This window comes from Myripristis murdjan, chromosome 22 (assembly GCF_902150065.1).
Source record: "Myripristis murdjan chromosome 22, fMyrMur1.1, whole genome shotgun sequence".
NCBI classification, from domain to species: domain Eukaryota; kingdom Metazoa; phylum Chordata; class Actinopteri; order Holocentriformes; family Holocentridae; genus Myripristis; species Myripristis murdjan.
Window position 1 is genome coordinate 16,011,939 of NC_044001.1, and position 27,360 is coordinate 16,039,298.

At 42.1% G+C, this 27,360-nt stretch overlaps 3 protein-coding genes across 6 annotated transcripts in view; 2 read left to right on the forward strand and 1 right to left on the reverse strand.

Annotated features, from left to right (window-relative positions):
- The window catches only part of rnf144aa (ring finger protein 144aa), a 350,348-nt gene that overhangs the window by 297,472 nt on the left and 25,516 nt on the right, over positions 1 to 27,360 (forward strand). The window contains exon 1 of one of the 4 annotated variants that reach the window (XM_030081842.1): positions 18,751 to 18,853. The exons of 1 other annotated variant lie outside the window; for it this stretch is intronic. In XM_030081842.1, the coding sequence (XP_029937702.1) occupies positions 18,789 to 18,853 (65 nt within the window). In that variant the 5' untranslated portion in view covers positions 18,751 to 18,788. Of the gene's footprint in view, positions 1 to 18,750; positions 19,319 to 19,948; positions 20,054 to 27,360 lie in introns of those variants that run through there. 2 more of the 4 variants (XM_030081843.1, XM_030081844.1) reach the window with 2 other exon arrangements.
- cmpk2 (cytidine monophosphate (UMP-CMP) kinase 2, mitochondrial) lies at positions 6,147 to 12,487 on the reverse strand. The gene is made up of 5 exons (XM_030081838.1): positions 11,891 to 12,487; positions 11,446 to 11,560; positions 9,719 to 9,920; positions 9,222 to 9,455; positions 6,147 to 7,733 (listed from the first exon to the last, which is right to left on the reverse strand). Exons 1-5 carry the CDS (start codon positions 12,485 to 12,487, stop codon positions 7,613 to 7,615), a joined length of 1,269 nt encoding a protein of 422 aa, XP_029937698.1. The 3' UTR covers positions 6,147 to 7,612.
- On the forward strand, positions 13,338 to 16,409 carry rsad2 (radical S-adenosyl methionine domain containing 2). The gene is made up of 6 exons (XM_030081840.1): positions 13,338 to 13,698; positions 13,779 to 13,940; positions 14,204 to 14,433; positions 14,533 to 14,682; positions 15,898 to 15,930; positions 16,193 to 16,409. The coding sequence occupies exons 1-6, from the start codon at positions 13,353 to 13,355 to the stop codon at positions 16,355 to 16,357; spliced, it is 1,086 nt and encodes a 361-aa protein (XP_029937700.1). The 5' UTR covers positions 13,338 to 13,352; the 3' UTR covers positions 16,358 to 16,409.

Consider the following 27,360-nt stretch of genomic DNA (forward strand, 5'->3'; position numbering starts at 1 on the left):
CACTTCACGACCTGGTATATCTTGCATTACTATATAGCATAATTACCATATACCATGCAAGTTGTAATTACTATACACATATGTACGTATATAAACCAGGACAAAGTTAATTCCAACATAATATGCTGGCCATTCCAAAGCAACCTCTAGAGCCTTATTTGTACAATAAAAATCCAGTGAAAAAAAATCCATATCACAAAGAAAGAAACCTAGTAAATATGTGTAAATGGTATGGGTATTTTAATATATTGTTTTTGTATAAAGCTCATCACTGATGCTCAGACAAGGTTCCGCTGCGCACAACAAATTTTCTAGTGTTACTGTGTTGATTTTTTCAGTTATGTAAAGTTGACAAGTGCTGATTGGAAAATTGTTCACACAGAGCTGATATGGCTTTGAGGCACGTTTTCAAAACTATCAAAACGTGTTAGATTAACTCTGATGGGCGTGCAGTGAAATAATCACCGGCAAAATGTTGATTTTTTCTGGCAATCTTGCTACGTGTGTTTGAGCTCGGATGGAATATGTGTTCGCTTGAAATGGAAAAACACCGCGAACAATCAAAACTTACCAAATATTCAGTTTTCAAAATGTTGCATCGCTCTACAACTCACATAAGAGCCAAATGACAGTCGATCTGTCTGCCTCTGTAAAAACACATCCCCTTGCAGCAGCACAATGCACACCTCAGTCAGATAAAAAAAAAACAGTCTCCTTTAACTCAAACATGATGCTGCATCCAATACCCAGGATTAATCATCTCCCTGCTAGAGAACTAGGAGTGGGCTGCTCCATCTTGGCCCGGAGGAGAAATCAAACGCACCCTCCCTGCCCGCCTGCCTACTGTTTCCCCTGGAGAGACAGAGATGGGTTAGAGAGTGGAGACTGGCCTCTGGTAGTGCAACTCTCTGTGGAGTCCATATTGATTACACCTGCCACCGGCGGCTAGCTGGAGCTGTGTACTCTGACAGCTGGCAGCACAGGGCGAGATGGATAACTGCTTCAGCCAGGCTCTAGCCAGCTACATCATCACTTGGCTCTGTAGAGGGTGTTTGGAAGGCAAGCTGTTCTTTTGTCACCGGGTGCAGTTTTAGTTTACTTGTGCATGCCGAGGTTTGGTTTACCTGTGTCCAGTTGCAGGGGGAGATTGCCGTGGCTCTCATCAAACAGCAAAGTTTCTTAGCTTTATCTGCGAGACTACACCGCATCATCAAGTCTGCATACTGATGCTTAAAGCACAGAGACTTGCATGTAGATTTTAATGGCTGCAGCTTGAGATATCTGAAACAGTAAACATGTGGAGATGACAGGCACAGCAGGGAAACCACAACACTGTGGCATATCAACAAACTTTAAGTGGGAGGCATTTTATGAGAGTGTGCATTCTATATATTCCACACATATTTGACCACAGGCTTTACTATTAAAGTTTTCGTTATCAGTGATGGACAGCACTGGCAGCACTGCGGAGTGAGTAAGTCTGAGACTTGTGAAGACATTTCAGCCCCCGAGGACTGCTCACTAAACTCTTAACTGTTGAAAAGGCAGGAGGAGTGACTTGTGGGAAGAGTCGGGAGGTAAAGTCAGTGTGAATCCCTCTCCCCCGTTACCTCCCAGTCCCTCCTCCAGGCTGCTGGGTATATGGTGTTGATTATTGAGATGAACGGCTATAAACTCAATATTTTCCAAGGAGCAGTGAGAAGACTGTAAAGTAGGTAAATGCCTAGCCTCTCACACAGGAGAGCCATAGAGTGAGCAAGCTAAATGGGTGTAGAGGGATTCATACGGCTTAGTCAGGATAAGGAACTGGGATCTGGCGGTATGTTTCTCTCATTTCTCTCTCTCTCTCTGTATCTCGCGCTGTCTCACTTTCTTAGTGCCCCAACCCCCTCTCTCTGTGTCTCGCTTCTCCATCACGCTCTGTTTTCACAGCCTAAAGGCCTTTTTTTTTTTTTTTTCCAATCCTATACTTTTCACTCAACAGTCTGTGACAAAGGCAGTGGGAAACAGAAATGGAAATGTGATCTTCACCAAATCCCTGGTCATTATGTTTAAGAAAATGTGCTCATGAAATTATAACATACAACACTCTACCTAAGCAAGAGTTTGGCACACCGAGTTACAGCATTATAATTAAAAAGTAATTTGATATACGACAGTATGTGGTTCAGTTTTACAGAGTTGTCCCACTGAAGTTGAGCAAACATTTGCTCTGCTTAATGATTCATATTCCTCAGTATTATTCTCACTTTCTTTGTCAGGCTGTGCATTGTAATTTCTTCTTTCCCTGCAAGCAAAGTTTCCCCCAGCCGCCATGCATCTGTCTTTGGTAGCGTTCATCAAAGACCATTTGCTCCCCTGACACCGTTACAAGAATCCGGGATCAAGTTGCTCTACTTTTATTTATGTGTACTGCTGGGTGTTTAAATATCTTCTTGCGATCTGAGAAGTTAGTCTGTTTTGACCCAGACATCATTTCTGTGGCAGGGACCATGGAAAACCAGACCTCTGTGTCTCATGAGAGACACAATCAAAGAGTAAGACTACAGAGAGCGAAGGAGCGAGAGAGATAGAGAATGAGCTGAGGTGTGTAGAGAGAGTCAGTCAGCCACTTCCCTGACAAACAAGTAGCTTCTCAGCTGTCTGCTGATGCTTGATGAAGGAGGAGACATGCCTAAGCATTAATGGAACTGAAACAAAAATAAACCATTTCCAAGTATAAAAAGAGATACACATACACAGCTGCGTGGAAGTTGGCAGTGTTGCCTTTGATTTATTCCTCTGGGGGAAGAAGGACGGTATATGTGTGTTGAGAAGGGGGGAAAAAACGTAGCACACAAGGAACATTCCAAGTTCGCCACAGGAAATCAATTTATTTGAGAGGGCAGCCAGGCTAAAAATAGGGACGCCCCAAACAATAGCGTTGGAATTAATTGCCCAGATTTTGTGAGGAGGCAAGAAGACTCCAGAGAGCCAAAGTTTGTTCTCTGTGTTGTTTTTGTATGTGTGTGTGTTATGGAAATATTAGTCTGGTCTAGTTGTCATGTTATTTTGTTTTTGGCATATTTCTGCTTGTCTGCAGCTGTCAAAACAGAACTGAATCTCAATCATTTTCTTCCCAGATATGATGACTTACCACTCGTCAACGCCACTGCCAGCTGCCTTATTTTGACAGGATATGATGATTTATCACAAGTTCTCCACAGTAAATAGACAATAACTGTTTTGTCACACTCCACCGAGTTCTAACTGGGTTTTCAGGAGTGTGTGAGGGAGTGCTGTAGGGCCCTTATGGGGGCTGATGTGCCGTTTTTAATGAGATCTCACAGCAGTGTTTAAATATTTAACCGTTCCTGGTGAAGCCTCCCCAACAGCCGCCAGGCAAAACTGGTGAGGTTTCATGCAATCATCACCAACTATACAGCACCTATTCCCTGAAAACATCAAAAAATAGGCACAACCTGAATATGTAATGGTATTTTGAATACATAGCCTGCTGTGCCTAATACTCACACCTATAGACAGAAATGTCGTCTTTGCCCCTGCAAATACGTATTCAGACACCATGTCAAAGGGTGGGCATGATGATGAAAAGCTGTTGAATTATACATCTGTTTTTGATGGGATATTTTCAAATATTTTTTTTTTCCAACAAAGCACTTCCCTATCTATACAATGCCTTTTTTTTTCTTTTCAAGCTTGTTTTGAGCTTCTCCGAATGGTTTTGAGAAACATTTCACCACAGATCAGTTCAAGTCCTATATCCTTCATGTTTTTACATCCCATCCCCCATCATCCACGGAGAATGGGGCTGGGTGTCTGCCACCACCTGCTGTGTTCAGAGGGAATGGTAGTGGTGGTTTTGTTTTTGGTTTATATGTGTGTGTGCGTGTGATGTGTTTATGTGTGTATGTGTGAGTGAAGGGCCAGGGGGGCAGCTGAGCCTGCTGGAGGACTGGTTGTGGAGGAAATGGGGTTGGCTGAACAAAATTTAGGTCGTAGGGGCAAAAGATGGCAGAGGATTAACAATGGTTTTGAAAGGTTAATTCTCATCTCTTTTTTTATTTTATTTTAATGGTGTACTGCAATGTAATCTGATGAATTACTCACACTCTTCAATATAATCTGATTATTTTCACTTGATATCACCTCCAAAATCCACAAAACATGAAGTTAGTCAGGCAGGTTACTCTCATCTCACAAAGGAAATTCCCTTTTTTTTTTTTTTTTTTTTTTTTAGAATTTTTATTTATTTATTTAAATTGTATAGTCACCATTTTAAATCAGATTTCTCCAATCCAATTACATGAAATGCATTCCAAACCTGGCAGTTATTAGGGATGGTTGTGGCTGATGTTGGTGGAAAGGATGGTGAATATTTGAGGAAGGATGGGCATGGTATTGGAGGCTGTTTGGATGGTGCTGCATGTTTGGGGGTGGGGATAGTGTTTGGAGGTGGTTGGGGATAGTATTTGGGGAATAAGCTGTATACCTGCCAGCTGGAGGAATCTGGAGGGGCTGGAACCCACAGATGACAGCATCCACGCAATCTCCCTGACTCTGTTGCCTGCCACCCCTCTTTACCCCCCGCCCCCCTCTACCATCCTCTCCTCCTTTTCCAGTCTTCCCCTCAGCTCCCCTACCCTCTTTTATCCTCCCATCCCCCCATCCCAAATAAACACAGCCCATCCCTGCATCCCAGGCTGTCTACCATGCCAGCTCAGCTCTCCCAAAAAAATCTTCCATCATATCCGCTCACCACTCTGAGGCCCCACTGAATGGAAAGAACATTATTTGCCCCCAATAACCTGCCCATTTGCTGTGTAAAATGCTGTTTATTTGACAAGGGATGTATATAGACATTGCTGTAGGGTCTTTAGAGTTTGGCAGACGCTTGATGCCAATCATATGCATGACTCCTCACACCATATACCGCTTCATGTGTCTGCCAAGTCAGGCCCAGTGGATGGGATCTGTGCCAGGGGACCCAGACTACCATCCAACCCTGACACACACGACACACACACACGCACGCACATACACACACAAACACACACACACCTCTCGCTACCCCAATGCCCTGTCTCCCTCCCCCTACCCTATACCACCCTTATGCCCCCCCGCCCCCTCCCACGTCTCCATACCACACTCATTATTAATGATCTGAGGGACAGCTTTCATTTGATCTATTACTTAGGATGGGACGGCGGCTGCTGTGCTGCTGCATCCCTGCTGGATCTTTAATTATTTCACGGAGGGCTTTTCTCCTCTCCCCGGCTCCTTCTCTGTTGTGCAGATGAAATATTGAAGTTGAGGAGTGTAGTGCAAAGTGGCCCCATACAGGGTGAGGTGTGCGCGCAAGTGTGTACACCTGCATTTGTGTCTGCGTGTGTGTGTGTATACTGCATGTGTGCCTGTGTGTGAGGCTGCGCTTCACCTATACTTCTCTGACAGGTTTTAAGATTTTCCAGAGGTGTGGCTTGAACTTTTATCTTGCGCCTTCGGTAGCGAGGTCACACGAGCACATTGCATTAGTTATTAACTTTTCCTAAAACTAAAGTTGAACGTTTACTCTGAAATACAGGCTCTGTTTATTTGTGCATGTGTAGATATATGTTAGTAACACCTCTGGGCACTGTCAAAGCAGTTTAAAATACCTGATTGTTTCAAAAGAGAAGCACTATTGACATGCAAAATGCAAATAAAATGCCAAGAGTTTTGTGTTGCTCATGATGAAATGACATCACCGCTGTTTTTTTGTTTGTTTGTTTGTTTTGTTTTTTTGGTTTTTTTTTTTTTTTTTTGCCAGAAACAACAAAGAATAACAAAATCTACCATGGAAATATGTCTCACATTACAAACATACACAGCTGTAAACTTTACCCTCAGTATAGCACAACACCTGTGTGCTTTTAACTTTTACAAAAAACAACACACAAACACTCTCTTGAGACAGAGGCTACTATGTTACATCCTATAGATTAAATTTCCATAATTAAAATAAAGTTGATGAAGTTTACAAAGACAAAATACCAATCAAAAAGTGACATTTAGTATATCCACAGACAAACCCAGAAAGAACTTCACCTAGCAGCTGTAAGGCTTCATAAAGTACAACACAACTGATCTTAGAAATTAACCTCATGTCGTGATCCATATGCCATAAACGTAATGATTCCTTATTCTAGTTTATGTGATTACATGTGATAGTAAGATCTGCATCCACAGCACCTCTCCAGTCAGTGAAACATTGGATCGCTGTAATTGGTAGTCAGAGTAATCCATGCGCTTATGTGGGGGAGCATTGGAATGACATTGATATACAGCGCTCCATTAATTGCCATATGAATAGGGTCTGCAGTGGTTGGTGCTCTGCTGATGCATCACAGTAAAAGAGATGGGTCACTCTGTCTTCTCCAGCCCACAGCCTTGCCAAGCTCATAATTACTAAAACCCCCAATTAATCTTCCCATCACACAGGCCAAATATACACTTCCTCCCTATATAAATGAGTTACTGTATATGCTCTAAGAAAATGTGTATATGCTTGTGTGTGTGAGCGCTTTTGTGTGTTTACTTAAGTAGGTGTGCATGTGTACATCTGTGTGTGCACACTTGTGCGTGCCTGTGCTCATGAGAACATCATGTACTGTACCAAATGGCACTGTGTGTGTTTTAATGTACTATATAGCTCGGCCACAAGTCCCACAGAGTTTATCGATACAAGTGGCATCAATAGTTCCAACATTAAACGGCTGAACTAAAGGTACATGCAGTCTGCAATTCACTGAAGGACCCCTTTTTGTAACATTCAAAAATCACGTGTTTACATAAAGTCCGTATTCACCTATACATGCACAGCCATATTGGTACATACATTTTGAACAGCGCACTTCTTTGATAGGCTTATGTAAGACATAATCAGCCATGGACAGGCTGCAACCCATTCACTTTAATTCACATTTCCTTTCATTTGAGATGACATTCGAACAGTGCTTTATTTGAAAATGTAAAATTGATCCCTTGGTGTCTTTGCATGTTTTAATTCCTGTGGCCCTGCTGCATACTTCTAAAGAAAAGAAAAACAAATTGGACTTTGTCTGTTCATGTGCTTAAATGAAATCAAAGTGATTGGTGAATATACAAACCCTCCCATCCATTTCCTCTGTTTCGGTCCACATATAACCAGCTGTCAGCGAGAGCAGCTCCACTGTGTCTATAAGTGCAACTTCTGACAGGTCACAATAGCAGTTATATGCACACTTCTTGTATCTTGACAATGCTATTCAGGCAGAATTGGACATGTTGTGACATACTGTGACTACTGGTGTGTGTTCATCTGTGTGTATGTGTGTTTGTGTGCCTGAGAGCATGCGGCGTGCATGTGTGTATGCATGTGTGTACATGAATATGTATTTCTGGTTGTAGAGTATGGTTCTGGGCCCTGGCCATTCAACCTTTACTCATTGTGAACAGAATCTGCTCACCACACTCCAATCTGGCCACCATCATTCTTTCTATCACATTCAAAACACATTACTGGCACCCAGTGGCCACAAGAGGTATTGCATCCACCTGATGCATGGCTGCACTGGGGGAGATGGAGAACTGTTTACAAGTGGCATTTGCCCCTAATTAAAAGCAGCACTTGTTGGAGCACTTGGTCTGCAGAAGGACTCGCATCCACTGTGACGCAGGCTGGCCCACTGATCCTCTGGTAAGCCTCCTCCACTCTGCACACACACAGAGACACACAAACACAAGAATGCATTTTAGTTAAGAAAAACAAATTGCTAACATAATGGAGGGGCGAGAGTACTGATAAAAAACATAGCATAAGACACACTTGACATTATGTTTTATAATAGTTTGTCAGGATAACTTCAAGCAATTTGAAAGTTAACAGTTTCAGAAGACAGTGTGAACAGTGATAAAATACAAGACATCTAAGAAATATATGAGAAACAACACAGATGGCTCACAGCGCAGCCATTCCCTGACACAAATGAACAATGGTCCTTGTGTACGACGCATCACAGTGATTGACCAAGTCTGCAGAATCTCTCATCCTCACAGTGGCGGTCATCCTCCCCCACCACCTCCCAACCCTTTTCTACCTCCACTGCAACAACATCTGGCCGTTCCATGTGGAAAGGCCATTATGTCCATGGAGAGGATGAATGAAAGTAGCCATCGACCTGTCTGTGCGGCAACTGGCTGGCCCAGCAGTGCCGGTGAGTTTAGACCGGCTTAATGGAGCACAACAGCTCAGCAACTAATCACCTGTTATTTCTCATCAGCTGCTTCCCCCATGGGACGGTAATTGATTGTTAAGTGTTTGATGGGTCAGACTAAGACTGAGCTGACCTGACTCAATGAATCGCACAGTACAGTATGTAGTGACAACCCCACAACCCCACCTTCCCCCAATCTGTGGTTCAGGGTTTTTATACACCAAGAGGACTGCTTTCATTATAGCCTGTAAAACTTTGTGCCCACATGTCACATCATCCCATTTATACTAGTAAAGTATTTTTCTCTATTATTTAGTTTTTATTTAGTTTTTTTGTTTTTTGTATTTTATCCTTTTTATTAGTTTCTTAATTTAACTTTTCATCTATTTTTATTTGATTTACTTTTCCTTTTATTAATTACTATTTATTATTATGTCTCTAGTACCCATCCTAGGAAACAAAGTACTTTCTAGGGTTGTATTTCCCTTTGTTTAATCAAGTGTATCATGTACCATGTAATTCCTGATACACTGCTGAAAGCTATAGCATATTCATGTTAGATTGTACATTTGCAATACAAAAGGCAGCTTGTTGTGTGGGTTTGTACAGGTGTGTCTGCACATAATGTGTGCACTACACTACTGTAAATCTACATGTCATACATACAGAAAGGTTATTTTGGATAATTCAATCTTAAACCTAACTTTTCTCAAAACTAAAGAGAAACTGACAGATGACTGGAACAGTTTCACTTATTTTCAAGTACAGACAAGTCAAAGAAATTCTTAGGAACAATGGTTATTTTACACTGGAAAAAAGAGACAATATCACAACCCATTTTCCTAAAGTAATATTTATAATTTATAGACTAAATGCTAGATATATTACTTGCTAACAGGGCTATTTTTTGCATTGTATGTACTTTGTCAGTTTGTGTGCCTCTATCACACACATGCATTGTGTGTAAATATCAGGAGGCAAACTTACCTGAGTCTGAAAATCTGGTTGTGGTCCAGCTCTTGCTCCTCCTCAGTCTTGTCTTGACCTCTGGCCCTCAGCCTCCTTCTCCTCTCCTCGGGGTCCAGGGTGAGCAGAACCACCAGGCTGGGCTGCAGCAGGTCTCCAGGCCAGCAGTACACCTCCGAACCTTCTGATGGAAGGTTACAGACTGGACCGTTCACTGCTGTGGCAATGGCATAAGCTGCTGTGCTGTGCCAGAATCTGGGGACAGATAATGGATGAATTGAGGGCAGGTAGATGAGTGGATAGATGGATGAATGGATGGGCAAGTGACCACACTCAAAGAGAGACTAAGAGAAATTAAACACTGAATCTTAGGTCTAGATCCCTAAGGAATGTTGTCCTCGTGTATTCTTGTCCCTTCTGTCCTCTACAACTTCTTAAAAGAGGAAAAAAGGTCAGAAAATGGGCAAACTTGCTCCAGCAATAATAGGTTCCACCTCCGACATCTCAGCTGTCTTTACCTGTCAACGATGACAGGTGTCTGCATGGCCTCCTGGCCTATTTGTTCTGCTGTGATGTAGTTCCCCAGAGCGTAGAAGGCCCTGCGGATGAGGGGTGGCTCCTGATCAAAACGGGCCCTCCAGGGGGACAGGCACTGGGGAGGGGACCGTAGCAGAGTGGCCCCGAGAGCGTCCCTCAGAGACTCGGTCAGCGTGGTCTTACCTGTAATGGGAACACGAAGGGGAAAGAAGAGCCACCTCACAAACAAAGAGGAGAGACAAAGAAAAGTGATAACACCAAGACCTACGTTTTCAGTGTAAAAAGTATAAGATTTATTTATCTATTTTTAAACCTTTGGGTTCAATGAAAGAGGACTGTAGTGATTTTTGAAAAGTTGACTGAAATCAAATTATCTGAGTTACATGATAGTATTCCTAAAGGATCAATTCACTCTAACATGAAAATTAGTTTGTCTTCTCTACTCTAACGTCAGTTGAAACCCTGGTGAAATTTGTATGTTAATATAACACAGAGAGTTTGCTGACCATAAAATTACTCCAAACACCGTAATCCAACTATTCCGAAGCCAAACAACTGCACAGTGAGCCTGAAAGTTCAATATTTACCTCATTATCTCCTAGATTTTCTGCACTTGTTATGCACAGTGCTGACTGCCACTACAGTAGCAAGCAGATGTTGCCTTCAAGTGCCATCTAAAATATTATAATTGAGAGCAGAGTTTGCCTGAACAACCCAATAAAGTGGCAAATACAAATGGTAAAGTCAAATCTTACATGATACTCAACATGCCAATATATGACATTCTCGCTATTTTTAACCTTTACATATAATAACTTTATCAAGCATTGAAATATCAATTACAAAAGTGATGTGAATATTCTCCTTTTCATTTTACCACCACAGCACAAAGTAGCCTCTGAAGTAGCCACCAAAAAGGTACTTTCACTTCAGGGTACTTTTCATTATTTTGGACTAAAAACTACTTGAATATACAATTTTTCCTGCAGCATTTGTAGGCAACATCTGCTACTTATGGTAGAGACAGTTGGCACAGTTCAGAACAAGTGCAGAAAAATCAAGAAGATTATGACGCAAATATTGGACTTTGGACCCACAGTGCAATATTCTGTCTTCAGAAGACTTGGATTATTTTGTCTGGTGACTTTATGGTCATTTCTTTTACTTCGATTAAGAAACTCCACTTGCTCCAGTTTGTTTTGGAGAAGGCTGATGCAGAATTACACTACCCTAACTTACTGTGTTAAACTGGCATACAAACTACACCACTATTTCCCTTTGTGCATCTGGTGCTTGTTTTTGTTTCCTTCTGTCTTGGTTTTGTCTTTTTGTTCACATCACTTTGTTCTGGCCCATCGCTTATGATTGCTTTCTATGTCAGCTCATTTGTGACATGTTAATGATGTGATGAAAGGGTATGTGAAGAAATTAACTGCTACTTTCTGCTGACGTGTGAATAGACAATGACAAACTTTTGGGTGACCTATAGCTTTCAGGTTTGCAAAGAGTATTCACAGGAATAGCAAGCTGCTCCGTAATGCATTTTTACAGTGATGTAACTTTTCTGAGGTCATGATACATGATCTTCCATTAGGCAAAGCTCATTGGCAGATAATGGCTTTAGCAGAGAAGGCCGGCCATCAGTTCAGGACGACATCTATACATCAAACTGATCACATGTATTTATTTATGAAGTAATGGCATTAACCTGTGGCATCCAGTCCTTCTATGACAATAACAGGGCAGTCTGGTTTATGTCTGGCCTGCGGTCTCTGGCCCACTAGCCCCAGTACAGCTGTAGACTCTGGGATGATGTCACCACACTGCAGAACAAACAGACTAGAGGAGTTAGAGTCTCTTTACTGCTGTCAGAAAGCACAGGGGTGGGTTGGAGTGCAGTGGGGCAGGCAATGGCACATACACACAGGCAGACACACACACTACTTTGGAGCTTCTGGCAATCAGAGATTAACTGGGGACTTTGAGCCTAGTTGAACAAGCCAAATTCTATAATGTTATTCCTCCCACTACCACATGAGTGTGCCATTTTGCCACAAATTGTGCACATCAGTATTCCAATAATTTTTCATAGATAGTTTGTGACCAAAAAAAGTTTGTGCAAGAATAAACACTGATTATGAGAGCTCCGTCACCTTCTCAAGCACTTTATAGGCCTCCTCAAAACTGTAGAAAACATCAGAGTTGATGAGGTTGAGAGTTGATGGGTGATAGTCCGGCGCCTCAGACGGTACCACATAGTGCTCCTGTGACATTCCCACCTCTCGGCTCTCTGCATGAGAGCGCAGCCGCTGAGTCCACAAGCGGCCGTCTTCACCTCTCAAGTACGAGCACACTAACACGGGGTCATTCTGAATGAAATCACTCAAAACTCGCTCGGTCGATGAGGAGCACTCAGACGTATCTTTCACGAAATACCCCTTCATAAGAGAGTGTTTGACATTTGGCAGAAATGAAGACATGGGCAGAAAATCACACTGCGGAGGCAAGGCTCTCTGAAGCTTGTCTTTCAGCTCCCAGTAAAACTTGGCTCTCTGGATTCTGTCGCCGCTGCACACAAAGACAGAGTAGCATCTTTCATACTTCTGCACATTTCTGAACAACCGTGGCACTTCTTCTCCGCGATGACTTTCTTGAATTGCGAAGTAGAAGGGCGCGGATCTTGCATCCAGCTCCACTGAGAAAACACGGGAAGACCACTGCCGAAGGAGAGACATGCTGCGCTTTGCCATCTCAACACACAGACAAGATCAGTGTAGCCTGCAAGCTGTAATTACCACCGGGCTGTCCTTACATAATGAGCTGCAGGGAAAACGAAAGTAACGCAGTGCCAGGCGCGCAAAACGAAACTTTCCTTCTTTACCGTCTGCAGTGCACTGATAGAAGTTGTTTTTCTGCATACTTGCACAGGCCGATGCCAAGACATTTTTTATGCTCCCTATTTTTTTTTTTTTTTTTTTTTTTTTTTTTTTTTCAAGTTTATGCCAACACCTTTTGTTGTTGTCATCAGATCGAGGCATATTTTCCTTGGAAGCCATAGCCTACATTCCAACTGACAAGGAGCCAACATTAACATAAAGCGTATTTCCTTGTTATTTACATGAGCAGAACTCAATAATGAGTTTGCTATGGTCTTACATTTTTGGTAGGCTTTTTCCTTCTCCTATGAGATAATGGTTGCATTCCCTATCTTAATTTCAGAAAATCCATATTGCAAACTCTAATAACTATTATTATTATTATTATTATTATTATTATTATTAATAATAATAATCATCATTATTTTTTTTTTTTATCATCATCATCATCATCATCATCATCATCATCATCATCATCATCATCACCATTACATTATTACTTATTTCCAGTAAAAAGAGTGTTGCAACTCAGGTTGAACTGCCCAAACCTTATCTCCACCCATACAGCTGACCGGTCTGTCCGTTTCGTTTTCGCTGTTTGTAAACAGAAACTGATGTGGTTGGGGCTGACATTCTTTCCAGCAAAGTCAGGTGGCCTCACCCCAGATACAGCCGTCTATTTAAGATGCGTCCACTTCCACTCAGCCATCAGAGTTGTGTGTGTTGGTAACGTTTGAGGATGTTTCTCGCCTCTGAAGTCGCGTCTCTGAGGCTGTTCGTGCAGCTCTGCATCAGCACCGTCTACTGCATACTTTGGAGCGTCTTTTCTAAAGTGCGCCCCTGGACAGCAGGTGTCGGCTGTCTGCAGGAGAAAGGTTCATGTTCAGGAGAAACAATTACACCTGTCAACAGAAAACAGCATCAAAAGAAGGATGTCCAACCTGCCACGACCCCGACAAGTGTCAATTATCATTTTACCCGCAAGTGTAATTACAAATGTGGATTTTGTTTCCACACCGCAAAAACCTCCTTTGTCCTGCCTCTAGAGGAAGCCAAGAGGGGGCTTAAACTTCTGAAGGAATCAGGTAAATTATGATTGACAGCACTTATGAATCTTCGTGTGTTCTAACTACTTGCATGCTGATTAGTTCATTTCATCAACTAGGTATGGAAAAAATCAACTTCTCTGGAGGAGAGCCTTTCTTGCACGAGAAAGGAGATTTTCTGGGGAAATTAGTCCAGTACTGCAAGCAAGACCTCCAGCTTCCAAGTGTCAGTATTGTCAGCAATGGAAGTATGATCAAAGAAAAGTGGTTCCAGAAGTATGGTAAGTTTTTCCACTACCCAACTGTTTGTTGTCTCTCTTTTCCCTTTTCCCATTACTGGACAGTAGGTGGCAGCAATGTTTTAAGGAGAATTTTTTGTTCTTCATTTGGAGTGGAGGTAGTGATGTATATATGCCAGTGCTAAGAAGGGTCTTCAAAATCATCTCTCTCTCTCTCTCTCTCTCTCTCTCTCTCTCTCTCTCTCTCTCTCTCTCTCTCTCTCTATCTATCTATCTATCTGTCTATCTCTCTCTCTCTCTTTCAGGTGAGTATCTGGATATCTTGGCCATTTCTTGTGACAGTTTTGAGGAAGAAACCAACCAGCTGATTGGCAGAGCTCAAGGCAGGAAGAGCCACCTGGGCAACCTGTACAAGGTCCGCAACTGGTGCCAGCAGTATAAAGTGGCATTTAAGATCAACTCTGTTATCAACACCTTCAACGTTGATGAGGACATGACGGAGCACATCACCCAGCTCAGCCCTGTCCGCTGGAAGGTATAGTGAAAGAGAAGAGGAAAGAGAGAGAGATAATGTGTATATGTTTGAGTGTATGAGGGTGCATTCACACTCTTTGGCTGTGTTTTCTCTGTTCAGGTGTTCCAGTGCTTGTTGATTGACGGGGAAAATGCAGGGGAGGACGCCCTGAGACAGGCGGAGAGGTTTGTCATCAGCGAGCAGCAGTTTCAGGAGTTTCTGGACAGACACACCAGCGTCAGCTGCCTCGTGCCTGAGTCCAATGAGAAGGTAAAAGTGGATTTCATAAAGCTTGAATTCTTTTGAGATTGCCATGGTTGTTGACTGTGGTTCCCCATATTGACCATGCTCCAGTTAAGGCCTTAGTTGGGAAAATCTGCCACACCAAAAAGTAGAGGTGTTCTGCCAACAGGTAGAGTAGTCAAGGAATGTGTAATTGTTGTAATATATTCTAGCCTACTTTCAGTATAAGGGTAGAAAATCCTTGTAGGGCTGCAACTAATGATTATTTTCCATTTTGGTTTCATTACAGTTAATTCATGTATTAACCATTTTCGCAATGAAAAGTTAAAAATAATAAAAATAAGCTTTATTTAGGCAGCACTTTTCATGTCGTGTGTGTGTGTATGTGCGTGTGTGTGTGTGTGTGTGTGTGTGACCACAGTAAAAAAAAAAAAAGTGTGTGATCTATTCATAGCAATGTTGTGAAAATAAGTGTGAGCAGTAGCTGTTTCTTAAAACCGTCAAAAGATGATGCTTGTAGACTTCATAAAGGGAATAAAAAAATGTTCATGGAAAGTTAGCAGAGCCAAAAATGATGTCTTCAGATTGCTTCCTTAGGGTGACCACTGCAAAAATAAATAAATGAATAATGGTATGAAAGAAAAATGCAATAAAATCTTCATACATCAGTGATCTTAGTGAAGCTATAATCAATAAATATATTTACTTGATATGACTAAATCACTAAAACAATTAGTGGTTTGTCATAATAACAATTGATATATCAAACCATCAGTTCAGCACTAGTGCCCATGTTTTACTAATCACAAAAAAGAAGTGAAAGGAGTAAGATGCGTCCATGTCAGACTCAAAAGTTTAACATCAGAGTAAGCCAGGTATCTAAACCTGATTTGGTGCTAGTGCAGTACAAGCTTGGCAGGTTGTTCTAACCAAGTCGTGATGCTTACATGTGTTGAGTCAAAATGGAAATGGGTTAAATCAAAATTCTCTGTCCATGGAAATATGGCCTGAGCTGTAAGAGCCAAGTACTGAAATGGCTTGAGCCCAAATGTAACATACAAGTGGTAGAAATCCCATCATCCTGCCTGTGGCCGATATGCTGTAGGGTTTCTCCAAACATTTCCTCTTGGCACTGGAGCAACAACAAGGGTGTAACTTGTGACTTGATGAGGCTAGGTGTAATCATGTCATCAGACACCAAGTGGAATAGTTTTCAATTTTTGGTCATGTTTGTCTTTTCAGATGAGAGATTCCTACCTCATCCTAGATGAATATGTAAGTATCATTTAATGGATTAAACACATTTTATTACAGGATCCCATTTTTTAACACACCGTATTAGTCATATTATTTGGCTATTACAGTGACTAGACTATTAACTTTTGTCGTACTTTGAAGTTTTGATATATTTGCTGGACTCATAATTTATATTTAATGTCATGAGACCTATAAACACAGGAAACTCACTGCAGTTGAAGCACTTTGAAATGCGTGACTCCTGAGACACCCAACCCATAACTGTTTTGCTCTGTTTCAGATGCGCTTCCTGGACTGCCGAGAGGGAAGGAAGGACCCGTCCAGGTCCATCCTTGATGTCGGTGTGACGGAGGCCATTCGCTTCAGTGGCTTTGATGAGAAGATGTTTCTGAAGAGAGGAGGGAAATACGTGTGGAGCAAAGCTGACATGAGGCTAGAGTGGTGAAATTCTGTTACTCTTGTAGTTTGCTTTACATTTGCTGAGTTATTGTTAATTTGCACTGGCACTTCCTGCTGTGGCATTACAGTTATGTTTATTTACTTATGTTACCCTTACAGCTTACTGTACAGATGTGATAATATATATTGATAAATAAGGAAATAGTATTGTAAGTATGAAGTCAAAACTTTTACACTTTTCTATGATGCTTCCTTGTACAGTATTTTTCCACACTGGATATATAGACAAAATACAAAATGACTATTGATGTGGCTTGTGATAAAACTGTGTTTAATTTAAAAAATAAAATGAAATGAAAGGTTTTCACAAGTGTCTGAGGTTTGAAAAGGCCTTAAAACAATCTCTCATTTATGCTTTGCAAACTTCCATTCTAAGTGACACGTTCTACAAGCTATAATCTCCCTTTCATCCAGGGTGAACTTCAGACAATAATTGTCCAGAATACAAATTACAGCCATCCTGCCTGCATCCTTAGAGCACATACAGCACATACAGCATGAAAAACTATTTGTTAAAGAAGGATCTGTGAGAAATCCAGGTCAGAATTCATCTAGTTTGATTTAATTTGATGCATTGAGAAACATACCAGTTGCATACAGCAGTGCTAAATTATGGTAACACAGTGAAGTCGCCCTCTTTCATCTTGTCCCTTTATCGGCTTCATAGCATGGCACGTCTAAACAGTATACACCAGAGGTATGTGACGATTACATTATTCACCACACAATCTTCTGGTCGGCGGCACGGTGGTGCAGTGGTTAGCACTGTCGCCTCACAATAAGAAGGTCCTGGGTTCGATTCCCACCCGGGGTCCTTTCTGTGTGGAGTTTGCATGTTCTCCCCGTGTCTGCGTGGGTTTCCTCCGGGCACTCCGGTTTCCTCCCACCATCCACAGACATGCAGGTTAGGTGAATTGGCGAAGCTAAATTGCCCCTAGGTGTGAGTGTGTGTGTGGATGTCAGTGTTTGTCTGTCTGCCCTGTGATGGACTGGCGACCTGTCCAGGGTGTTTCACTGCCTTCGCCCTGTGAGCGCTGGGATAGGCTCCGGCAACCCCCCGCGACCCTAGTGAGGATAAGCGGTTTAGAAGATGAATGAATGAATGAATCTTCTGGTCGAACACAATTTTCTTCCTAAAACGTGCTCATGAACCATTTTCATCCAGAATGTCACCCTAAAAGCCTCTAGAGTAGTTGAGAATTGATTTCATTTGGCAGTTTTTCCACTCATGCCTCAGAAATTAGGCCGTCTAAAATTGGCTGCACTGGCTCTTGAAGTATGGCTCTGCAAGTTCCTAACGAAGTTAAAATATCCAGGAGAGCAATTTGGACAATGGCCATGGATGACTTTAATAACTAAAGGGAGTTTTAACCTTGTGATACTCAAGTTGAGAGAGAACAAGTCTTCCCTTATGAGTTTGCTGTGTGGCCATCACAGAATCTGCAATCACCTTTCAAAGTGCTGCTCTGTGTTGCCATGTTAACATTTTAAGCAAGGGGCTTTGAAATGTTGCTATGCTCTGGACCCCCAAGGTTATTAAGCCGCAGACCCCCATTTAAAGTGATTGTGCACTAGGGACCATGATGTGATGATATTTTGGTTTGTGGCATATTAAATTGTGTAGATGTCACATACTTGAACATTGAGTGGTGACATTAAAACATGATCCTAATAAAATAATATAAACTAAACATTTTTGTTTATTAACAGTTTCTAGTGAATTAAATTACAGTGAAATTAAATTGTTCTTCATTTAGCTGAGGACCCCTGGAGGCCCCTCAAGGAGCCTTGGGGTCCTTGTACCCTGACTTTTTTAAAACCACTCAGTATGCATTGTTGTCCTGTCTTTCCATTTGTTATTGGCCATAGCTGCTCAAATATCAGCTGCATTAATAATGTTATTGTCCTTCGTCTTTCCTTGAAAATGGCCATTTTCTGTCAGAGTCAAAATCATGGCAGCTGTAGAAATATGTGACAATGCCAATTTTACACGCATCATAGTTGTCAGTGTCCCATTTGACAAAGGTTTGTCCCAACTAGGGACCCCATCTGAGCCAATTTGTGTTGTCTAGTCTGTCTCAGCTGGTGCAGAGAGTGACACTCATTTTTCTACTTCCTCTCCTATCTCCTATGCGAGTGAAAATGAATATTAAATCATTTTTGCCGCATGAGGACCCACTGGAACCGCTGAGTGATCCGTGGTATTCCCCAGAACCTTACTTTGACAAACAATCACTGCCCTAGTATGCTGTAATCGGGATCATCTGACGTTTGAAAAAAAAGGAAAAAGAAAATGACACGTCAATGGCGTCATTTGGACAGTAAGCGGCGCTCCCGTGTGTGAAATACGGAGAGTGCTGCGCTTTCCACCAAGCGGCAGCGCAGGGCTGGAGAGGCAGGAACGCTCTCACGGACAAATGGCGTCTCTCCAGTGCGAAGCAGCTGATTCCCCACTGAGCAAGGCAGCAGGATCGGTGTCGAGGTAAACACACCACCCCCGGATTTTCTGCAACACGATAGCCCATTGCTTTATGCAGGATTTCTGTAACAGGCTGACGGCTGGACGTTGCGCACTCAGTAACCGAAACTAGACCGCTGTTCCTGTGTACAAACAATCGTGCTGTCAAGTTGAAAGATACAAGGCTGTCAGCTGCAGCTTGTGCTTGCCTCTGTTTTGATTTGGTACCTATAATCTTTCTGGCTGCTGGTTGTTGGCGTTGGCGGATCACGGCCCTGATAATCGGCGCTGTAGGCGACAGTAGCAGGTCAAATGTTTCCACCCCGACGTTGGAGGGACTCATAATGAACATGGGCATCACCCTCTTCGAGATATTCTCCTCCTCTGTCTGACTGGCTGGCCATCTCTTCGCTAATCCAATTCAGGAGATCATCTTTTCAATCCTTCCTGAGGTTACCCGATCAAGACGGCGTTATCTCAGAAAGCCAGGTAATGTTTTGTGCTTTGTTCAATTCCAACATGTGCACATACACAGCAGAGGGGTGGTCTAGCATTTGAAGTGTCAATCACTGCCTTTCTATCACGAACAGCAGCTCTCATTGTGGACATTTCCAGTGTTTTTTTTTTTTTTTTTTTTTTTTGCAGTGATCTGTCCTGTACTTGGCTGAAAGCTTATCACAAACCTGCAATTAGTTATATCACCGGCAGTGCTGACTTCCTGAATCTAATTTTAAAGCCTTTTTGGTTGCTGGTAACTTAAGCTTTTGACCTACTGATAAAAATTACATCACTATGGGTGTGTGGGTGTGTGTGTGCATACATGTATTGTGGTTGTGTGGGTAACTACCACAGGGTCTGTATATGATTATTGTTTTCGATACCCAACATTGCCAAAAGTCGTACTCCTATTTACTGTTCAGCAGTTCCAGAGTGTTACATCTCAACTCCAAGCTCAACATGTTTGGAGTGGATGGCTCCACTGAGCTCTGAAAGGTCACACAGTGCCCTGCCATTTCCATTTTAAGCAGCAGGTCCCCCCCAGGGCATAGGCAGATTAGGCATGGGCATGAAACCAGGCTACTAGACAAACAGAGCATTTCTTCAGTCAGGGCTGGCCAAGGCAGGGAGTGCTGTGATACACGGGATCCATGTCCAACGGATTTCCTACCTTTTCACTCCGTGCCTGTCTCTCCCTCTGTGTTGCTGACTTCATCCTCCCCTGAGGTAGCCTAACATGTTTGTGTCCTGCAGAGACCGATGGTGATAATCTGTGAAGTATCATGATGTCTCTCTTCAAGTTGCATCCGTGTCAGCTCGGATTCTAAAACCAAAATAATCTCAGCCTCTTTCAAAGACGTTGCATCCCTGAATTGTCAGATTGCCAGCATTTGGGGAAAATTAGTTGACTTTCTGATTGCATTTTTTGTGCTCAAGTGCCTGGCTTTGTCTGTAGGCTAGGTTGATGAATTACATTCCACAGATAAGGCTCTGATGGCTGTTGTTCGCAGTACAGCAAAGGTAAAATATGAGAGTTTTTTTTTTTCAAGTAAAACAATGTTTTTTCTATGTTTGACCCCATTACAGCACATGGCTCTTAAGGTCTCACATAGTGTGCTATTGATTCCCTCTTGAATTTCATGCTGCTAGCCAGGCATTCTGTTCAACCACTTGACTACACACACACACACACACACACACACACACAGTATCTGACAGACATGCAGGCAATGTGATGGAGTTTTTCCATTCTCCTCAGGAGCAAGTCAGTCCCATCAGAGAATAAATGTATCCAGCCTCTCGCAGTCACAGATTTGTTTGGTACAAGATAAAGATGTTTTGTAGAAATAGCAGCCCGTTTGCACAGTGACCAGCAGTCAGCCTGATCCCAGAGGGAGGTGGAGATACTGTAAGCTGACTTAAGAGAAAGAGGGAATGGAGTAATCTTCCAACAAGATGCCCACAGCAGTGAAGAACACACATGCACGCACATGAATGTGCATGTAAACACACAACGACATGCAAGTAACTGCCAGTAACCTTTTTATAGCTCAGGTTTATTGGCTCCTTGGTCGCTTCACATGGACAAAGAGTGGCTATGTCTGATTTTGGTGATCTGTGTTAGCTTCACACAGGACAGGCCTTCTTTCAGTCATGAGCACTTATTGTAGTTTATTGCTCAGCGTCTGCTGAGGCATTTAATGGGCCTGTCTGACCCTGGCATTGCCGTGTACTCTATAATAACTCTTAACTGTGGTTTTTAAAAGATCTCTAATGAATGTGTCTTTGTGATGGTGCTGATAAGGCAGTTTGGCGAATCAAACAGGTATTGTGTTTGTACTGTTTGGAGGAGTGAATCTTTCTCTAGATTGTCTCGCACTGAGTCAGATTTTGGGTTGGGTCTTTTGTATTGCACAAAACAAAAACACCTAGCAACATTTGAGTTCCACCACTTTGTCTTGGTGGTGGGTTATAAGCTCCATATGAATCCAAACTGTTTGACGTGGGCATGGCTGTACGGAATATGTTACGTTGTTGTCCTCACTACAGCGTACACCTTGTCACTTTTCATCATATTGTTTTTGCACAGTTTGTGTCTGGAGAATGATCAGGGAGTTCCACTCAGTTCTTAGGCAAAAAGTGTGAACACGTTTAGTCTCTTTTGTTCAGTTCTTCAATTAGTCATCTATTTATTAAAGAGGTAGAAATCCAGTTAGCCTCAGCTTAGGGATATCACTGTAGCAGAATAATGGTACTTGATACCAATACGAGTGAAATTCCATGATTCTCAGTACTTAATACATTACCATGGCAAAAACCAGAAATCCCATTCAGCACACACTCATTTAATTAAAAACTTTAACAAGTAAACTTAAACTTTTCATTTTTCAATACAAGCAACATTAGCCTGACCAGTAGCCCTCAAGCGAAAAAAACAGACCAACAACATGCTAATTTCAAATTAAAGGAGCTGTATGAAATATATTGCTGTAACAATAAATAGAACTGGGTCATTATGAACTCTCATTTTAATTTACAGTCCTATAAGCATGACAGCAACTTTAAAGTATTTAAACACACAGACTGTGGCCTACAGTAAAACACAATAAGAACTCTGGCCCACAGAGTGAGGAGTCAACTTGTGGCGATACTACCGATCCTAAAAGTACTGGCATTGGTATCGTTTTCAGAAGTTTGGTATTGATTTTTGTGACATCCCTACTCCACCCTACACCCATTCCAGTTAAACACAGACACTTACCATAGTAATTAAACCCTTAATTACTGTTGTCAGTTCCTCATTACCTGGTAAATCTGTTTTGACTGGTCGCACAGACTGAGGAGGGTGTGTGGTGAAACAGCAGCACACCATGTACGGTAAATATTTCTGATGAGGCAACCTGCATTTCCAACTGAGATCCAAACCTGTCTCAGCCATACAGTGCTGTAGCTTGTATATCATTCGTTTAATTGAGCAATGCATTTGTTGAGAAGTCGTTTTGGGATAATCTGACTTAAGGGGTTAGCAGTGTTGTCTTTGTGCACTCAGGTTGCCAAGGATTATGCAACAGATTAAATGCCATTTGCATTCAGTAGAGCGCTGTGATGGAGTTTTTGGGTTATTGTTGTTGGTTCGGTGTGTACGTGTGTTTAGACGGGGTAATTTGCGTGCACACCAGACAGTTAGAAGCACAATCATTTGAGTGTTAAATTGTTCCTGAAAATTATGCTCATTGCTCAGAGGAGTGCAGCTCCTCTGTGTGTTATGGCTTGAATCCAGCCAAACAGTTAGGATGGTGGTAAAACGAGATGGGGATTGTTATATGAGAGCATTATGTCATCTTCTTCCAGTCGACTGGTTGGCATGTCGGAGCACTTTCCCAGTATATGCGCTCTAAGACAGGTAGGTCTGGCAAAGTCAGACTCTGTTATGTAATAAACACACCACAGACTCTGCTGAGGTGTGAGATTTAGCATTTCAGAAGTGTGTAAAGCCCTTGAGTTCAAGTGAGTCCAACAAAAACAAGCAGCCTGCGCACATAACCTCATCAAGTCAAGTTAATTTGATTGAGATTGAAATTTATTTTCTTAATGAATTTTTTATGTCCAGTCCATGTGGAAAATGCACAAAGTGCTCCTTCTTTTCTGTCATAATGAAACTGATTGTATGAGGACATCCTTCTTACTGTCTAGTCTACATGGCTGCCATTGTAACTCTATAAAAACAACTCTTGGCCATGTACCTTGCATTCCATTTGTCCATTAGGTTGTTTGGTGGATTTTTTTTTTTTTTTTACCCTTATTCTTAAATTAAACGACCCAGTTTTAGACATTGTAATTTAACATCAAGATACTTCCAGGGAGTTTATTGGTGGAAGAGGATAAAAAATAAACTCTTTAAAACATCAGTGATAAATGTCAGGTTTGGTGTCAGCCTTTCAGATTCAGCGAGGAACAGCTTCTTTACTGCCTTTTTGCACTGATGTTCAGTAATCACACAGGGTAGAGGAAGCAGAGCTACCAATTTCTTCACTGACAGTGGCCTCAATAGACCATAATTCAGTGCAGCTACAAAATATGTTGCACTTTTTGCTCTCACTATCACTGCCGCTATTGCTCTCGCCACCTGCACATAAAACCAACAGCTGGATGGCAACAACTTCACCTGTTCACGGCAATACCAGCACCTGTTCTCTCGAACTTGTCAAAAGTCACTCAGGAAATGGAGGAAATCACTAACTGAAGTAGACAAAGCAAGTTGAGGGAAACTGAATGCACCAGAAAAAAACAAATTCCAGTGCTTCATCACAAAATGCACTGAGCATCACAGATTTTTGGTATAAACAGTGTAAGAACATCCGCAGGTGGAATTTTGCTTTTAAATGTGGAAAAAATGCAACATCAGTCCCTTGGAAAAAAAACTGTGTTTTCTATCCTTTGGATCAAGAGATACTGCAAAGGTAGATTATGCTGCATGTACAGTGTATAGTCACATCTGTCAAGAAGATGGAGGCAAGGCTGAGACATACTCTGTATTACTGGGGCTTTAAAGTGTGAAGCCTTTTAATATTCATTTTAAAATTTAAACATACCTTTACTGAAACATCTCTGCAAATGCCAGAGGCTTTCTCCTGATTGAAGAAAGAATAACATAAGTCTGAAAGACTTCAATGGGAGCTAACAGCTCTGTGTTGAAGCCAAGCAAACACCAAGGCACGTGCACAATCCGCTCATATGATTTCATGGGTCAAAACGAATGAATGCAAGCATTGCTCATAGCACCTTATTTAAACTTGTCACCATTGTGGTGTTGTTTTTCTTTTTTGACATTCTTTTGATATGTAAAGTCACAGGGAGACCTCTGCCTTTTGGAGCGTCGCCATCTTCACTTGAAGTGGGTTTTCAGCCTTTGTTTATGTGCATCAAACCCAACAACAGGACGTCGGCGTGTTTCCTAAGGTAGTTTTTGGCTTCCTCCTTCCCATCCCCCTGCATTGGGACTCTGAGACCAAGAGACTGGGTTTGCTTTACAAGTCAGCAGCTGGCCGACAGCAATTGGGTGGAGGGGGGGAGGCAGGCAGAGAACAAGAGAGACAGAATTTGCTGTCGCGTGTATAAAATCTTTTATTTTTCACTTACTCATCCTGTGGTGTGGTTTGAGATGGAAGAGAACCTGCTGGGGTAGGCGTTGTGCTGGGATGTCTCAGCCATGGACAGACTGTGAGGAGCAGGGAATCTACATGCTTGATATCGTGGGATAGCACTTGGAATACATTTTTGAGTTATACCCTGTTGTTTATAACAGCCAGTATTCTGTTTTCCTTGCCTTAGCTCAGCGATTACTCAAATTGTGTGGATTGTTTAGTTCTATTACTGCTTGTGAGAATGCCACCATGCCCCTCAGATTAGTCTCTGAGTGCCTCTCTGTTGGAGTGGCTCTCTCCTCCTCCCTCAGAATGACCATGAAAACTCTATTGTCCATTGGAGTGAGAGCAGTGCTCACCACGCAACAGTCTCACTTGTTAGTTTTAGAGCACTAGCCGTGTAGTGTTCTCATTAAATACATTTTAGCTAAAAGGGGGGGAAAGTGCTTAATCCAGCTGCTTTGATGAAATGGAAGCTCACAGGATGTTTGACAATTTAAACTGCCCGATACTGCGGAAACATGTCTGAGGTGAAACGCGGCCCACACATGTACCATTTCTCTGTATGACGCGAATCCTCTTTCTTGTACCCGTACATGCAGCAGACGCACTTCCTCTGTGCTTTCCATGTTATGTATCAGCCTGTTGTCCTTTTTAGCCCTAGATCCTGACCAGATCACCACACGCTGAACAATGGCAGTGCACAGTAGGCCTGGGTGGCATCTATTTTTTCATACTTGCCTGACATTTCATTGGGCTATATGGTATATGACAGTAAAAAACATAAAAGATGAGCTGCTCATTTTAGCATGTCTGAGATGGTTTAGCCTTATTCTATTTAGACAAGTGTGGCTGGGTTTAAATACTTATGGTCCATACAATAATAAATAGAGAGGAAATAAGCACCCTTCTTCCATATACCTGGCATACAGCATCCAGACATATCAGGGGGCTGAATGGAGATGACATGCAGGGTGGTGATGGCAAACTGACAGTTGAATAAAATCATGTGGCTAATACACTGCTTTTGTAGTTGTCATCTCAAGACAAAGCTGTAAGTGGCAGTCATCAGGATAAAACCCAAAATAACCCCTAACAGGGGCAGAGGTCCCGTAACATTATCCCTAACACTCGCAGTCTCCATCTTTTTCAGCACAATGGCCTGTTCCACTGGTAACGACTGGCCCCTAGTGGCGCATGCTGTGCACTGCAATACATCACCTCAATACAGCATCTCTGTATCAGTGTAATAGAAAGAGCAGTGTGTATTTTTGATGGTATTGAAAATGATACCTTTGCGATTTCTATATCCTGGAATATCGTAATACCTTGATACCGCCCAAGCCTAGTGTACAGCTGTCTTTGATTCCTGTTTTTTTGTTGTTGTTTTTTTGGTGTATGTGTGTAGTGAAGTTGCTGTAGTCTGAAAGGCACAGGGTGTACGCTAAAGTGGAAGCAAGGCCAATCACACACTGGATGTTCTCACTCCTGTGGGTGTGTGGAGTGCATACAGGTGCGCTTCCTTGCCAGGAGCTACAGTATAGCTGAGTGCTGAACTTTGAAAATGCAACAAAAAACAGGAAAAAGCAGCACATCAGAAATATGAAAGAATAGAGGGCTTTACCTCTTTTGCACCAGTTCATTTTTTGGCCCAAAAAGCTGACGCATTTCAGTATTATACCTTCATCAGAGCTGTGTGTTCACCCCACACATCCATGGTTAACTCGCTGTTTTCAGTGCACAGCTACTCTCTTTTTGGCCATGTCCTAGGTGCAGGCTTGTGCTCCGTTTTAGAATTTAATTCACTTCAGTTCATGGGTTGGAATTTGAATTGAATTGGCCACACCACTTATGAAATATTTTGCCAGGAGATTGCTGGTGTGGATATATTTTCCAGAGATCATCTAGCTGTGAAACTTGGTGTCTTTTTCCTTGAATTTTCTGAGTTCTATAAGTGGTGCTCTTTTGTCCAGCCTTTCCTCTATATAGCCTACATAAGGATAGAAAAAAAGAAAGAAAAATGATGTAACTGCGGTCATAAATATAAAATGTATCACTGTGTGCCAGAATCTTTTTCCCATGAAAGATCTAACCAGCTGTTCAGAACAGAAGTCGATGTAAAAGCTCTCATGAAGAGGGTAGTTTGAAGTATTATTGTCTTACATCAAACAACAAAAACAGGTGCCCTTCAGGCCCTGTTCACACCTGGCATTAAAATGTGTCTTGGGGGATCCAATCACAAGTGGACAGCTCTAAGTACAGGTGTAAATGCACCCAAGACACATTGAGGATGCCCTGAGATCAGATCACCACCCCAGACCACATTCAGAGGTGGTTTGGGCCGCTAATGGCCACATCCTTTTAGCAGTGTGCGTGAAAATGTTTCCTGGGCCACACTGACGAACAGCCTACTCAACTTCACTTGCTTTTTTAATGTATTCAATGTACAAGCCCGACAGTGACAACAAAAGAAATCCCAAATCAAAAGAACAAGTGTGACAGAGTTTGTAAGGCAACATGTTTTTTTAGCAATTACTTCCTGACAGAGACCATTTTCTCTCTGCGGGTGTCTAGTGATTTCCAGTAAGCAGAGTGTAATATGTGCTCTGATATGAAAGCATTCAACTTGGGCGCAATGAAACAACAATTAACGAGAAACTGTGAGAAGACCAACCACCACAGCTATGCTTTTACTTGCAATAGTTTATCCAGCCCGGGCAATTTTAAAGCCTGTGGAAGAGAGTTATTCTTCACTCTGTAAAAGGATGAATGGCAGCAAATGGCTTTTTGTGATGGGAGTGAAATGAACTGTGATATCTCCAGCTACACTGACTCTGTAGGAGATGGGCAACCAAGACAATTTGCATAAACTTAAGAAGTGAAAAAAAA